At 40.2% G+C, this 17178-nt stretch overlaps 2 protein-coding genes across 2 annotated transcripts; both read left to right on the forward strand.

Annotated features, from left to right (window-relative positions):
- The first annotated feature begins 1918 nt into the window (after positions 1 to 1918).
- Positions 1919 to 5167, forward strand: LOC143463479 (microfibril-associated glycoprotein 4-like). Its single transcript, XM_076961961.1, has 6 exons — positions 1919 to 2327; positions 3014 to 3165; positions 3226 to 3322; positions 3420 to 3516; positions 4468 to 4535; positions 4820 to 5167. The coding sequence occupies exons 1-6, from the start codon at positions 2042 to 2044 to the stop codon at positions 5062 to 5064; spliced, it is 945 nt and encodes a 314-aa protein (XP_076818076.1). The 5' UTR covers positions 1919 to 2041; the 3' UTR covers positions 5065 to 5167.
- Positions 5168 to 9217: 4050 nt separating this feature from the next.
- LOC143463483 (microfibril-associated glycoprotein 4-like) lies at positions 9218 to 16223 on the forward strand. Its single transcript, XM_076961965.1, has 6 exons — positions 9218 to 9635; positions 9831 to 9982; positions 10044 to 10140; positions 11578 to 11674; positions 15526 to 15593; positions 15872 to 16223. Exons 1-6 carry the CDS (start codon positions 9350 to 9352, stop codon positions 16114 to 16116), a joined length of 945 nt encoding a protein of 314 aa, XP_076818080.1. The 5' UTR covers positions 9218 to 9349; the 3' UTR covers positions 16117 to 16223.
- The last annotated feature ends 955 nt before the right edge of the window (positions 16224 to 17178 follow it).

The following is a 17178-nucleotide window of genomic DNA, read 5'->3' on the forward strand; positions in this document are numbered from 1 at the left end:
TATCCATTTCGACGCATTCACTCGATAAACACGTTATGTGAAGAGGCACCAATAAAGACAGATTTCTGCCGCACAAAGTAGACCAGAGAGACTGGGCAGGTTTCAACATTATTTGTATTAACCATAGCTATAATGCCGTTTCGGTAATCAGTATCACACTGGTTACGTCATCGCTTCACGTGACTACAGTTTTACCGCGTGACATTTTGAACAGACATTACGTAACGCAGGCTTTTTAACCAATCGAAAACAAGATAGAATTCTTTGAATCAAAATGAAAAGACAAGGAACATGCAACCGTGAGAAACGAACTGACGTTAAAACCACTTCTAATATTTTGTGCAAAACTTATCAAATAAAACTGTGGTCGCAGATTAGAAGGAACACAAGTTTGTAGCAGTTATAGCTCAGAAGGTTTTTGAATCAGTGCAAGTGTCGGGCAGCAGCTTGTGATTTCTTAATATTTGAAAAATTGTCGCTGCTTCGAAGTGGTTTAGATTGCATGACGTGCCACGTATGTCAATATATAGCACACTCAGCTTTGTATGCTTATTACATCAGTGTTTAATCTATATTGAAATGCAAGTTTAACACTTTTTAATATTTTTGATATTTCCGTCCACTGCCGTAACTTCAGAACATTAACCCTTTCCCGAAAAACACCTTCCAGTAAACTTCAACCTTGTTTGAACAAAATGTTGATTTTTATTTAATATTTATTTTGTACATTCGAGATAGTTTCCGGTAGGTTAACACACTGTCGTGGCCCCGTAACTTTGCCTCTTAACGTCCACTGCCATGAACACTGAAGAGCTCTTTTGCCTGATATTTTTCTGGATTATTGTCGCCCTGGAGCATCTGATGTATTTCATCAAAACATAACAAGGATTTATCAGTTTTTACGCAAATTTCACAGTTTCCGAAGTAAGGGCTGCATAGAAAAGTTTAAATTCAATGTGACAGATGTAGTGTCTGACACTTTGTTGCGGACATTTTTCTGTTTTTGTATTGGAATAATGCTGCAAAGCCGTACCGCTCATCTATATTAGTGTACACTTGTGGTTTTGATTACAATTTCTCTGCCTCGTGCTTTTATGTGCAAATGCAATGAACCATACGAAGCAATGAATCGTTCAGCGTCGTTCAAGCGCAAACAAACTTAAAGGCAACAGTTCGTGAGAATCAGCGCAAACCGAAAACTCTAAAAATTTAACAATGACTCAAAAGTACATCCATTGCGCCGGGACAATAAATCACCAACATCAACTAACAATGGTAAAAATTAACTTTGTCACAAATGATGTCACTGAATCGTGGTTAATTTAATCTAAAATTACCTAATCAAGGAATCTCACTTAAACTGTAACAACCAGCAGCATAAAACACCTTGATGTTAATAGTTCAAATTCAGAAAAACAAATCCACTGGGTTTCCCACGACCGAGTCAAACGTATGACGTTGTATTGCTGCTATGACGCAATACTTGAAGAAACTCTCGACGCAATGAAGAGTTTATTCTGCAGATGATCGTGACCACAATTGCTTTACAGCGGTTTGGAAATATTAACAACAACAAATCAAAGGCGGTTTTGTTTCAGAAGTTTGTCAAATCCATCAACGGATTAACTTACATAAGAGTGAAATGACGCAAACTTGGTTCAATGCGGTTATTTTCTAACGTCATTAGATCCTTTTTAAGCCACAAAATGTTTCCATTGACGTAGGGTTGGATTCCGTAGCTGATTTTTATCCGCAATAATCCAAGATGTGTGACGTAGGATGCAAAATTGATGTGAGTGGTGACGTCACACTATATTGAAAATATTTTATCAAAGCGAAAAACAAGATATTTGTTTATCATTTTTTCTACCACCGATGATTTTGGCGTCTATAAATACGACTTCATTTGCTACCAAGACCATCATGTTAACAGTTGATGAAGGGTTGCAAGACGATTATCAAGCCCAATCGATCTGTTGCAGCTTTTCAATCAAGAAAAGTTTTATTTTAGCCTCAGCTTGTACCAGGGTTGGTTGTGAAGATGAAGTCTACTTTGCAGTTTGCAGTAATTAGTTTCTTATTTTTTACTGCGACACAAGGCACACGCCAAATCACTCTAACGTGTGGAGACGATGACAACTTGGGTGAACCGGGATTACCCGGAGCCCCTGGTAAAAAAGGCCCCGTCGGAACCCCTGGTGATCGTGGGGGAAAAGGCGATATGGGGGATAAAGGGGAACCCGGGGCCAGCGACACGTGGATGCAGGAATTTCGAAAGTTGCAGATGAGAATCACTGACCTGGAAGATCAACTAACAAGCAAAATTGGTAAAACGAGTTTTTAGTAGTGTTCTTCATAAATATTTATATAATACTTTATAGTGCTTAAGGGGTCATGTCCCAATTCAAAGAGATAGGCTTTTCAATGCAAAGTACATTAAATTAAGAAGCTACCATCGCAAAACTACATCATAAACCTATCCTGAATTTTGGCTTGCAACGAGATCTAGGTTATGACAGCCTACCGTCTTAATTTGGACAGAATCCATGTACTCAGTTTTCTATAACAACTGCCTAAGCTTTACAACAAATTTTTAGCTTAAAATTTTAGGACAAATACTACAAAATACCAAAAATTCAAACCCACACAAAATTTACAACTTAGCCTAGACCTGGGACCAGCTATCGCCAAAAAAATAACAAACCAGTCCACTTCAACGTCACATGCTCATTGGACCGGAAAATTTTTTACTTTTTTTAATATGACGCTTTGAGTGCGACATTGTCACAATCACCGTGTTGCCGGCTCAAAATTGTCTTTCTATTGGGAAGTGACCCTTTAAAGTTTACAATACTTTTATAACGTCTAACCAGATAGATATTATTAAATTGATATTTTACAATTGCGATAGCTTTGAAGTTATTTCTTAAAACGATTTTTCGTCAATGCCAAATACTGTAGCTAAATAAAGTTCCGTGAAATGTTAATATTTTACTTACTTGATGTTTTACAGATCAGCGAATAATTAATCTAACCAGAGCATCAATCGATTGCCAGGACTTGTTTGAAAGAGGAATGGCAACAAGTGGAGTGAAGAGCGTTGCCATTAATGGCAAGACCAGGGAAGTTTATTGCGACATGGAGACGGAGAACGGCGGATGGCTGGTAAGATTATTTGGGTAAAGTTTGCATATTACAACTTTTCATAACTTCCTTCATTTATAGGTTTTTCATCGACGATTTGATGGAAGTGAAAACTTTTACAGAAACTGGGAAGATTATCAACGCGGATTTGGAAAAGTTGACTCAGAATATTGGCTTGGTTTGTTTTTAGACTTCTAGAATCGAATTAAACTTCTAAAATCGGTTGAACCTATCAATTTCCAAATTTACATCTTCAAGGTTTTTTCTGCTCATAGGTTTAAATGACCTTCATCAGCTTACAAAGAATGACAATTATCGTCTTCGGGTGGATATTGAAGATTTTGAAAACAACCGAGCATTTGCCGAATACAGGTAAGTTTTACAAGGAAAGTCATTACATGCTTTTGTCACGCCAAATTCTCCTTATCTCGTCCTTTTCGATAATACGACTAGTCAAAAAATTTCAATATTTTCTCTTTCAGCTTGTTATAAAATAAACTCGCTTACATGGAATTAAAAACAACAGTCATCCCATCATCATAGTTAAAGCATCGGCCGTTTTTCGAAAACCAAAACGTAAATTAAAATCCTCTTGTCCATAAAACCACAGCGCAATCAACTATAATTAAGAGACGAGGTTAAGAATCGCTGGTAGCGTAACATGCCTTGGGGAAGAGTTGCAGGTAATGGCGTAAACCAGGCATGCACAACTCAAAACAGTACACGGGCCGTTTTAGGGGAAAAAAGTTTCGCGGGCCGCGTGCTAACATTGTTGTAACTAACGTGTAGCCTACTTTATATAATGTGACCGATTAACCGTCGAATAAGAGATATTATTGAGAAGATGGTTACTGTCAAGAGACGTTTGCCTCTCGCACTACAGTATGTAGTTGTTTTTAACGCTTATCGGCGGTAAAGCATCGGATTCGTTGATTATGTAACTGTAACCGTGGAGAAAATGCCTGAATGAGCGAAATCACGGAATATCTCGTGGGCCGCACGAAAAGGTTTCGCGGGCCGTATGTTGTGCATGCCTGGCGTAAACCATGTACGTGTACAGAAAACTGATTCAAAACAATAAAAAGTGTCACAAGTTCGGTAAAATCCTAATAAAAACGTACAGTCACATATTTTACATAAAAATGGTCGCAACAATATGAGTAGAATATTGCTAAATATACATCTAAAAACACATCACAGTACAGGTCAAAAAGAACACGCGTGTCGGCATGGTAACTGCAATCAAAGATTTATAAAACGTGTACATTGTGACACTTTTTAGTCAATACTTATGTCGTCTAAAATTTGTACATTATATTTCAGTTCATTTGTAGTCGGGTCAGAGGATTCCAATTATCGTCTAACTGCGACAGGCTACTCTGGAAATGCAGGTATAGTTTATTGACAACATCTTCTGCATATTTCATTAATGAAAAGGTCGTTTACATAAAAGTTGAAACCCAGCTCGTTTGCTCCATGTGTTTTGAGAACTTCCAACGCTTAAACAAAAGTCTCCAAACTTTTTTGAGTGTATTTCCACATAATCTGGTGAGTAACGGGATTTGATCGGATTTGGAAGTTCAGCTCTGAAGTTTCAGTTTACCACAGCTAAGAACTTTCCACTTATTCATCACTTTCTATAATTTGCTCAAAGCTTAGAGATCTGTTTTTGCAGGGGATGCTTTGCAAAATCACAACGGACTTCCGTTTAGTACCAAAGATAGAGATTTAGATCGACACAGAGGAAATTGTGCTACGAGTTACGAAGGAGCTTGGTGGTACAATGCTTGCCATTGGGTAAACTTGAATGGGCTTTACTTGACTGGTGGACAGATAACAGCAAAGGGAATGGTTTGGCGTCCATGGAAAAACAGCCACTATTCCTTGAAGAAAGCCGAAATGAAGATTAAACCAAACTGAATCTTGTGGAAGTGTCCTCATTCTTTATATTTTGCCATTGATTCTGTGTTGTTTTGTTCCATCTTGTAAATACTTTAGAAATACACGGAAGAAAAAAGTTTAAAATTTGTTTAAGTTGTCCAATGTCAGATCTTTTATTTATAGAGTGAGATCAGCGCTATGCTGGCATCGTTGTTCAGTGACTTAACATGCAATCGAATATTCTAATTGACATCTTCAAAGCTTCCATTTGTTCCATAGATTGAGCAGAAAACATAGCGCAACAAATGTTTAATTTTAGCAATTAACAAAGATAACAGCGTGTGGTCTAAGAAGAGCAGAAAACACTTGCTTCTTGAAAATTGCTTATGAAAGTACAACGTAGTAGACGTCTAATGAAATCTGACGAAAAATGCTAAAATCAGTTTTATCTCTACTGCATCTCCACGACAAGGTCAAACGGGAGATGAAGCAGCTCCACCTTGACACCAACATGTGACCTTCTTTCTCTTCGCAAATACAACTCTCTTGTAAACATTTGAAAGACGTTATTAATATTCAATGAATCCGTGTCTACTATAGAGGCAGCATATAAAACATCACACAGCTTAAAGGTATTTATGATTTTATTAAACAGATCGTTAAAACAAAGAAGGGTTTCTTTCACCCTTACCTAACTCGTACGTAGGTATCGCAGCCCCTTGAAGCTCTTTAGACTTTAATGGATATTATTTTTAGTCTAGAAGTTTTAGGTTAGGTTTAATTAATTCTTTGTTAGAATATTTAAGTTCTACTAACGAGAAGCCGTGAAAAATAGTTTTGAAAGTACGATTTTTCTGGTGAAATAGTGACAGCTTAAAACAACTATTAAGAAAAATATAAATTTCTTATAGAAATATTTCACTAAACACTTAAACAAAGTAGATCCATTACAAAGAACATAATCTTATTTTGCGAGCGGTTTATCTGTCAAAAAGATTTTGCTACAGACAAAAGTAGCATTTTAAGTATCTATGAAAACTTCACTGCGCTGGATGACAGAACATTTCTACAAAGTGTACGTCATTGGCGGGATGTTGAGAATTGATCCGAGAATCATCGCTTGAACCTATAAACATTAGGCCTATTTGCTCGAGTCAAGATATAGTTTACGCTATTTTGTAACGAAATTTTAAAGTTAAGACCTTACTCCATGTTAAGTTTCGACAATGTTGACGAAAATAAAACTTGAAATCCTATAACAGTTGCCTACAAAATATTTGTGCTTATTCACGAGATGTGTTTTTACATAAATACTGTATGACAAGCCAAGGTCATAATCAAACCAGTTTTAAAGCTAACTAGCAGTAATATAACCTGGCAAGCTCGAAACCCGTTTGAATGACTGAAATAGACGTCAATCGAAAATGTTTTCAATAGACCAAAAATTCAAACTGACTGCCTTAAAAACTTCAACCTATTTAGTTATAGCACAATAAAAAACTTGATCATCATGAACAGTTAACGAAAAGGAAAAAGTGGCAAAATTCAAAGTTTTACAAAGCATTCAAGATGGCAATAACAAAACTGTGCTACAACATGATAGGTTAGCATGACAACCAAATGTACAAAATAAGTTAGGTTAAGTTTTACAAGTTTACATAAAATTTATCCTTATCATAAGCATTTTTATCACCATCAACAAAATATTGAATGTTCAACTCACCAAACGTACCAAGGCAAGCTTACACTCTACGCTCCAATGTTGAGCTGACCAAGCCAACGCACAAGATCTCACAGCTGCGACCTTCTCAGCCACCGTCAAACTAAAATGACCACGAGTTTCTTTATTTGTTTGTGACCATGACGTCACCTGGCATTCGGCGGGGCACACGTTAATTAAAGTCTAATTTCCTGCCAAAATCATCCGCGTAAAACGCTAAGGAGTAACTTTGCGTTTAAAACCGCAATCTATGATTTCTATGATGCCTAGAGAAAATTAAATAAAAACCATCAAAGTTTACGCAAGAGACTTCAAGATGGAAACATTGACGTAATTATTTTGTCGTTTTACATTCACAAGACTCTCAATCTCTCTGTATGACGTCACGCTTGCGTAGTAATTTGCGTCAGAAGGTTATCATCATAAAAGTCACATAAAAGCATACCAGCAAATACTTCTTTCCGTGCCATAAACAGAGTGTTTTCAGCAAAACAAAAACAATTTATAACAAAAGACAAAAACGTTTGGCATATAGTGGGCATCATGCATGTTTGTAGGAGCGTGTGTATATTAATTTATGATGTTGTAGGCAAAATTGATTATGCGATTTACTTCTTCACCGCTTCTGCATTTCAACATTCGGAAAAATTTTGTGAATTAACTAATCTTACAATTTCGATATAATTGTCGTGAAAACTTGAGGAATGTGTTGTAAACCAGAAAACTGTTCCAATATTTACCAAGTTAACTTTCAAAATTGGTTAATGAAATAATGTAAATTTTTTGTTGATAAACATAACTTGCTACCTTTACTTGAAAAGGACAGAAGGAATGCTTTCTTTATGTGAAGGTTAATTAATATCAAACTTTACTATAGGACTAAAGCTTACTTTTTGCGCTTCTAAGAACGAAATTTTATCGTTAACAATAACTCGAACAATCTATATCTTATATATGGAGTTCAATTGGATGCCATGTAACTGGCTCAGAACGTCATTATATCATTGATTTTAATAACAATAGAAGATCGAACATTTAACCAAATGCAACAATTTTGTATTTCGTGTGTTTCTGGCATTTGCAAGCTGTGATAAAAGCACAGAAAAAATGACAAAGCAACCTGTATTTCACACCAGCAAGTTATTTCGCAGTATCAGACTCAGTTTGTTTTAATCTTCATTTCGGCTTTCTTCATGGAATAGTAATTACCCTTCCACGGATACCAGCACATTCCCTTTGAATTATCCTGTCCACCGGTCAAGTAAGGACCATTCAAGTTTGCCGCATGGCAGCGATTGTACCACCAAGCTCCTTCGTAATTCTGAGCGCAGTGAACTTCGTGTCGATCTAAATCTCTATCTTTGGTACTAAATGGAAGTCCGTTGTGATATTCCAAAGAATCCCCTGTAAATAGAGAGAGTTAGTCTGAAAAATACGCTGTGGTTAGTTGTATAACATTAGCTTCAGTCTTTTCCACGACAATATGGTACACCGAAAGTCTTTGAAAAGCTTCAGACAAAAATCTTTGAAATTGATTTGGAGAATATGCACGGAAAAGCGACAACGCATCAGTGCACTCCAATTCAGTTTAGTGCAATCTTCATTGCGTATTTTCAAGAAATAGTGATTTATTTGCACCGAATCAAAAACATTTTTTTTGTTGTCACTTGTCTACCAATCAGAGGAAAACCAATAAAATCTGTGGAATATCAAGCATTGCCTAAAAAAGATGGATTCTTATATACTCGTAGCGAAGTTATCGTTGCCATGGAGGTTTATTGTCAAAAATCAATTAAATGGAATTATCTCTGAACCCAATAAACCGCGTAAATCTCGATAGCTAAAACTTTTTTGCAATATAACTGCAATTTTATTTGATCAAAAACCACCGAATTAAAGTAAATCATTTTAACAGCAGCGAATAGCAGCAATAAATATCCTAATGATAATATCTGAAGTTTATAAAAACAACTCAACAGTTTCTACTTTGACTGAATCAAACACATGACGTAGTATTGCTATTATGACGCATTTGTAAAACACTCGAAGCAATGAAATCTTTTATTGTGCAATTGGTCGTGACCACAATTGCTTTACAGCGGTTTTGAAATCTTAACAACAACAAGTTAAAGGCGGGTTTTGTTTCAGAAGTTTGTCAAATCCATCAACGGATAAACTTACATAAGAGTGAAATGACGCAAACCTGGTTCAATGCGGTTGTTTTTTTACGTCATAAGATTCTTTTCAAAACAGAAGAATTTTCCATTGACGTAGGTTTGGATTACGGAGTTGATTTTTATCCACAATAATCTGAGATGTGACGTAGGTAGATAAACTGAGGTGAGTGGTGACGTCAAAATTCGTTGGAAAGACATTCGTTGGAAAGACATATCAAAATGAAAAACAAAATGCTTTGCTCATTTTCTTCACTGTGAACGACTTCAACACCTATAAATACGACATCAGTTGCTAATACTAGGACCATCATATTGAAAGCTTACGTAGGGTACTAAGACGATTATCAAACTTAATCGATCCGTTGCTCCATTTTAAGCAAGAAAAGGTTTATTTTACCCTCAGCTTGTACCAGGGTTTGTCGTGAAGATGATGTCTACTTTGCAGTTTGCAGTAATTATTTTATTATTTTTTACTGCGACACAAGGCACACGCCAAGTCACTCTAACGTGTGGGGACGATGATAACTTCGGTGAACGGGGATTACCCGGAGCCCCTGGTAAAAAAGGTCCCGTTGGAACCCCTGGTGATCGTGGAGTAAAAGGCGATAAGGGTGATAAAGGGGAGCCCGGGGCCAGCGACACATGGATGCAAGAATTTCGGAAATTGCAGATGAGAATCACTGACCTGGAAGATCAACTAACAAGCAAAATTGGTAAAACGAACTTATCAGTTGCTTATAATAAAGATATTTCTGTCAATAAATGGATGGTATTAGACAATTATTCTAAAAATTGTATACGTATTGCAACTTATTTTTCATTTGTTGCTATATTTATTAGCGTATGAGGAACATTGTAAATGTAGATTCAGTGAAAGCTTGAAACTGCAATTACACAACTTTTTACAGATCAGCGAATAATTAATCTAACCAGAGTATCAGGCGATTGTCAGGATTTGTTTGAGAGAGGAATGACAACAAGTGGAGTGAAGAACGTTGTCATTAACGGCAAGGCCAGGGAAGTTTATTGCGACATGGAGACGGAGAACGGCGGATGGCTGGTAAGATTATTCGGGTATAAATATGCACATTGTAACTTTTCGAAACTTCCTTCATTTATAGGTTTTTCATCGACGATTTGATGGAAGTGAAAACTTTTACAGAAACTGGGAAGATTATCAACGCGGATTCGGAAGGGTTGACTCAGAATATTGGCTGGGTTTGTTCCAAAACAAATAATTTCAATTGAAATGTGCAAAAGAAATTTAGACTCCTAAAATCGGTTGAACGGTTCCAGGTCGATTCAACCCACGGACGATTCAACCCCGGCCGATTCAACCCACGGACGATTCAACCCAGGACGATTCAACCCCGGACGATTCAACCCGCGGACGATTCAACCCGCGGACGATTCAACCCGCGGACGATTCAACCCACGGACCTTTCAACCCACGGACGATTCAACCCAGGACGATTCAACCCCGGACTATTCAACCCGCGGACGATTCAACCCACGGACGATTCAACCCCGGACGATTCAACCCAGGACGATTCAACCCACGGACCTTTCAACCCACGGACGATTCAACCCAGGACGATTCAACCCACGGACCTTTCAACCCACGGACGATTCAACCCAGGACGATTCAACCCAGGACGATTCAACCCGCGGACCTTTCACGTACTATTGGCTTAGGTTATCACCAAGTTACTTTGTAGCCAATATTATGTAAGCTAAATAAAGCTAATATATAGGCCTAAGCTAATATAAAGTTTCAAATGCAATGCCTTCACATCGTGACGTCACCAGACGCGCTGAAAGGCCTTCCCTCTCTTGGTGGCTTTGGTTCTATGTAGGCCTCTAATTTGGGGCACTGGAATTGTTTGCGGTACAAGAAAAGAGAAAAACGGAAGAATAATATTACAAAATTACAAGTTTAATAGATTTTGACCTAAAAGACACAATTGACCGTATCTTGACCTAACGAAACAATTGACTTTATATTGGCCTAATAACTTCTGTACTACACGTCGCACAAGACTGAAATTTGTTTTGTGATAGCATTCTGAGCAGGTTAAAAAAAATTGACCATATTGATTGACCAAATTGACACATTGACTGCGTAGACGTTTTTATAAACGGGTTGAATCGTCCGTGGGTTGAATCGTCCGTGGGTTGAATCGTCCGTGGGTTGAATCGTCCGTGGGTTGAATAGTCCGGGGTTGAATCGTCCTGGGTTGAATCGTCCGTGGGTTGAAAGGTCCGTGGGTTGAATCGTCCGGGGTTGAATCGTCCTGGGTTGAATCGTCCGTGGGTTGAAAGGTCCGTGGGTTGAATCGTCCGGGGTTGAATCGTCCTGGGTTGAATCGTCCGTGGGTTGAATCGTCCGCGGGTTGAAAGGTCCGTGGGTTGAATCGTCCGCGGGTTGAATCGTCCGTGGGTTGAATCGTCCGCGGGTTGAATGGTCCGCGGGTTGAATCGTCCGCGGGTTGAATCGTCCGTGGGTTGAATCGTCCGGGGTTGAATCGTCCTGGGTTGAATCGTCCGTGGGTTGAATTGTCCGGGGTTGAATCATCCGTGGGTTGAATCGTCCGACCACCCGGTTGAACCTATCCATTTCCTAGTTTATATCTTCAACGTTTTTTCTGCTCATAGGTTTAAATGACCTTTACCAGCTTACTAAGAATGGCAATTATCGTCTTCGGGTGGATATTGAAGATTTTGAAAACAACCGAGCATTTGCCGAATACAGGTAAGTTTTACAAGAAAAGTTATTATGTGTTTTGACACGCGAAATTCTCTTTGTCTCGTCCTTCCTGCTTATACGGCTAGTCTTCTTCTTTCGTATGAGGTCGGCTCAAGCATATTCGGCTACCAATTGCAGCCATCTCTTCCCTTCCTCGTCAGGGGTCTTTAGGTTGTCTTGGCCTATGGGTGGGTGCCGGACACGGCAGTCGAAGAGGATATGTTCTGCTGTCTGTGATTCTGCACCGCAAATGCATGATGATGATGTTTTAAGGCCCCAGCGGTGCATGCATTCGCCAAAACGACCTACTCCAGTTCTGAGGCGGTTCAGGGTTGTCCAGGCCTTTCGAGGAAGGTATGCGCCAGCAGGGGTAGTAGTGGAGGGCTCCACATTGAACTGGGGGGGGGGGCGGGACACTTCTTTCCAGTCGTCCCACCATGCAGTGTTGATGTTGAAGCCGGCGGCCACAAGTGCAGCAGCATGTCTGCTAAAGGGGCGGTGAGAAACCAGCCGCTGACGGCCACCGTGGAGTTGGCCGCCCAGGGTTGCGTGTAAGGGATAGTTGATGCTATCCATGGCTGCTTGGCATGCAATCTTGTGAGTTGCTTGTGCTCTCCGATGTTTGGAAGGAGCGATGCCTGCCAGCACCGGCATACACGCAACAGGAGTGGGGCGGAGGCAGCCAGTAATGATCCTGAGGGTCTCATTTAGGGTGGTGTCCAACTTCTTTGCGTGTACACTTCTACACCAGACTGGAGCAGCGTACTCTGCAGCACTGTGGACAATCGCAAGCGCTGCTGTACGAAGGGTGGAGGTGCATGCACCCCATGGGGATCCAATCAGACATCTTAAAAGGTTGTTTCTTGCCGATATCTTGCTTCGGAGGGCTGCAATATGTGGTTTATACGATAGCTGGCGTTCCAGTGTCACTCCAAGGTACCGTGGTTGCTGGATGTTAGGCAGTACAGTCCCGTTCAGTTGGATAGATAACTGGCGGTTCGCCTCCCGGTTGTTGAGGTGGAACGCTGTAGTTGTTGTTTTTGCCAGGCTCAACTTTAGTCTCCATTTTTCAAGAAAGTCTGCGATGTTGTGCATGTCCTTTGTCAGGGTCTCCTCCACGTTATTTCAGTTTGTGTTGGCGTAGAGAAGGGCCAGGTTGTCGGCGTAGCCATACTGGTGTGCTGTTGATTGTGGTAAGTCGCTGATGTAGATGTTGAAAAGCATTGGCGACAAGGTAGAGCCCTAGGGTACACCATTTTTCAGGCGTCGCAGGCGGCTATTTTGTCCATCACTGGTCTTGAGAGTGAAACTGCGGTTGGACAAGATGTTAGTAATGAAACGCACTAGGTGTCGGTCAGGGATCATCCGAAGAAGTTTGAGGGTTAGGCCTTGCTGCCGCACGGTGTCATAGGCAACAGTGAGGTCCACCAAAACAACACCCGCTTTCTGTCTGCGCTCGAAACAGTCCTCGATGTTGTCGGTGAGCTTCAGTACCTGCTGGACTGTCGATCTTCCCCGTCGGAATCCAGCCTGTTGTTGTGGGAGCTGCGGGTCAACGACAGGGTCAAGGCGGGCCAGCAGGAGCCTCTCCATGACTTTGTAGGGGACACAAAGTAGGGATATAGGACGGTAACTCTTGGGGTTGTCTTTGGGTTTGTTAGGCTTTAGCAAGGCAATAACATTGGCCCTGCGCCAAATCTTCGGGATCGCCATGCGGCGGAGGCAGGATGAGAATAGGTTGTTGAGCCATGTTTGACATTTGGGGCCACACTGTTTGAGGAACTCTGGGGGGATGTTATCCGGTCCTTGGGCTTTCCCATTCTTCAGCTGCTTGATAGCACTGGAGAGCTCCTGGTGAATGGCGTGGAAAGATGTCCGTCCGGTCCAGGTGCCTTCCACAGTGTACTGCATTCCTTCTTTACTTTACGTGTATGGTTCTTGTATGCATTACTGAAACGGCCATTGGCAAGAAGCTGCCCGGCTATGCAATTAGCTGTGATCGGGCATGGTTTTGGCTGAGCGTTCCGTCCAGTGAGGTGGTTAAAGGTCTTCCACGCTTTTCTGCTGGAATGCGTAAAATCAATGTCCTTTACAGTATCCTCCCATCGCTTCCTACGTTTTTTGTCGAGGCAGTTTAGCAGGTCTGTAGCCTTGGAAGCAGCATAACTAGGTTGCTCGGCACTCACGAATGCGTCATAGTGGTTATTAGTTATTACTTTCATCATCCCATGTGGGGATGTGGTGTTGACGCCGGCCACGTGGTATGGTCTTCTTTGCAGCGTCAGTGAGTAGTTGGCAGAATGCAGAGTAGGCTGCATTCAAGTTGGCCGAGGTGGGGTCTGGTAGCTTTTCAGATCCAGACTCAACCAGTCGAGTGTATCGTTGCCAGTTGGCTTTCCGGAAATTCCATCTTTTGAATGGTTTTGTTTTCAGAGGTTCTATTGGATTCATTGGTTTTATTAGTGATGGTCTGTGTTGGGATCTTGGGAATTTATCCAAAATAATACGTCTCGGGATAGGTCCAGTGTTGAGGTTTGCAAAAGCCAGGTCAGGGTTGTAGGTGGTATTCCATCTGCCTGAGCAGAAACTGCCTGGCTTTTTGGGGTCAAACAAAAGGTGGACATCGGAGGCCGAAGCCCATTCTTCAAGTGCTGCGCCGTCGTGGTTTGTAGCGCTGTAGCCCCAGATAGTGCTGTGGCAGTTGAAATCGCCAGCATAAATGCATGGGCTGCTAAAGGTGGGGATGGAATTTGAAGCAGCCTCGCAGGGGGCGGTTTGTAGACATTGATGACATTGACGCCTTCCACCTCTACAGCCGTCCATTCAGTTTCGGAGTTAGCAGCACATGTTGCCATGTGTTTCCATTTGGCGGATTGCTTCACAAATGTTGCTGTGCCATGAATTGCGCTCTCGGTATGGGCAGCCAGGGTGTATCCGGCAATCTTGAGGCGGGATGTATCCCTTACATGGGTTTCTTGTAGAAGGATGGTGGTGACTTTGTGGGTGCTCACAAGGTGTTCCAAGATGTTGATTTTGGCTTTTGTGAGACCTTCCCGTACGGCAGTTCTAGCTGCCTGCCCTAATGAGGGCACATGCTTCGGGTCAGTATTAGGTTGCTTGGGTTGAGATCGCATTTTGCTAGATAGCTTGATTGCTTGTTTGCTTTTCTCAGGTTGTTGATATTAGCCTGACATGCGTCAGTTTCCAGGATTCACCACGGGGAGGTCATCAACTTGAATCCCCATACGATATGGCTAATAAAAATACGGCTAATACGGCTATACAGAATACAGAATACAGAATACAGAATACAGAATACGGCTAGTGAGAAATATTCAACATTTGCTCTTTAAAGTTGCAATAAAATAAACTCGCTTACATGGAATTAAAAATAACAGTCATCCCACCATCATAGTTAAAGCAACGGCCGTTCTTGAAAAACCAAAACGTAAAATAAAAACCTCTTGTCCATAAATCTACAGCGCAATAAACTACAATTAAGGTGCGAGGTTAATAATGACGGGCAGCATAACATGCCTTGTAGAGGAGTTGCAGGTAATGGCGTAAACAGTGCACGTGTACAGAAAACTTATTCAAAACAATAAAAATGTCACACGTTCGGTAAAATGTTAGTATAACTTAGACGTAGTAACACATTTTGCGTAATAATGGTCTCAATAAATACAAGCAGAAAATATGTAAAGTTAAATCTAAAAACACGTCACAGCACAGTTCAAAACGAACACGCGTGTCCGCATGGTCACTATACTTAAAGATTTGTAAAGAATGAAATTCGTGTCACTCTTTAGTAGTCTATGGCATCTAAAGTTTACTAACTTTTATTATATGTACTTTAGTTCATTTCAAGTTGGGTCAGAGGATTCCAATTATCGTCTAACTGCGACAGGCTACTCTGGAAATGCAGGTATAGTTTATTGACAACATCTTCTGCATATTTCGTTAATGGAAAGGTTGTAGACATAAAAGTTGAAACCGAGTTCGTTGGCTCCATATTATTTTGAGAACTTCCAACGCTTAAACAAAAGTCTCCAAACTTTTTTGAGCGTATTTCCATTGAAATAATCTGGTAAGTAACGAAATTTAAGCTCGTTTTGAAGTTCAGCTCTGAACTTACAGTTTACCACAGCTAAAAACTTTCCACTTTATATAATTTGCTCAAAGCTTAGAGATCTGTTTTTGCAGGAGATGCTTTGCAACATCACAACGGACGTCCGTTTAGTGCCAAAGATAGAGATTTAGATCGATCTGGTGTAAATTGTGCTACGAGTTTCGAAGGAGGTTGGTGGTACAATGATTGTTATTCAGCAAACTTAAATGGTCCTTACTTGACCGGTGGACAGATCACAACAAAAGGAATGCCTTGGTATCCATGGAAAAACAATTACTATTCCTTGAAGAAAGCCGAAATGAAGATTAAACCAAACTGAATCTTGTGGAAATCTCCTCATTCTTTATATTTTGCCATTGATGCTGTGCTTTTTGTCGCATCTTGTAAATATTTTACAAATAAACTGACGAAAAAAGTTTTAAAAAATATTGAAGTTGTCCAATGTCAGATCTTTTATGTATACAGTGATATCAGCGCTATAATGGCATCGTTCTTCAGTGAGGAAACATGCAATCCAATATTCTTCTAATTCACATTTTTTGAAGCTTCTATTTGTCCCATAGATTGAGCACAAAACATAGCGCAACAAATGTTTAATTTTAACAATTAACAAAGATAACAGCGTGTGGTCTAAGTACAGAAAAACTTGCTTCTTGAAAATTGCAAAATGGAAGCATAAAGTTGTAGACGTCCAAGAACATTTGATGAAATATATCACGTACAGTGAACGAATGTTAGGAATCATGATGCCTTTCTGGGGATGAACCTCTGTAGGTTTTAAAGTCATTCGACATCTTTGAATCTGAATTTTCAAAATGAAGATGAATGGCGGTGTTGTTCAAAGCGATAGCTCTTTGCATACTTATGTCACGCCAGATCAGTGTTGTAATGACTGGATTGAATGAACTCGATTCATGTTTTTGATGACTCGAGTTGGTTCGCGTCAAATTTCCGCCACGTCTCGTCTCCCTTAGAGTCACGTTATCACAATTGCTGGGGAAAGAATGACAACTTTAGGTAACAAAATTGGACATTGTTATAAAACACTTAAAACTTTCTGTAATAAGTATCAAAAAAACTAATTAGTAGACTGGTTTAACGTAAAACTATTCAGTTTAACTATGCAGCCCATAATGTGAGCTCAAAATGATAAATTCGTCTTCACGATCGCACTTTCTGCTTTGAAAGCTTAGAGTCCTGCATTTGCAGGAGATGCTTTTCAACATTACGACGGACTTTCGTTTAGTGCAAAGGATAGAGATTTAGATCGATCCAGTGAAAATTATGCTACGAGTTACGAAGGAGCTTGGTGGTACGTTGCTTGCCACAGCTCAAATTTATATGGCCCTTAACTTGATCGGCGGACAGATCACACCAATAG

The sequence above is a fragment of the Clavelina lepadiformis genome, chromosome 6 (genome assembly GCF_947623445.1).
Source record: "Clavelina lepadiformis chromosome 6, kaClaLepa1.1, whole genome shotgun sequence".
NCBI classification, from domain to species: Eukaryota; Metazoa; Chordata; class Ascidiacea; order Aplousobranchia; family Clavelinidae; genus Clavelina; species Clavelina lepadiformis.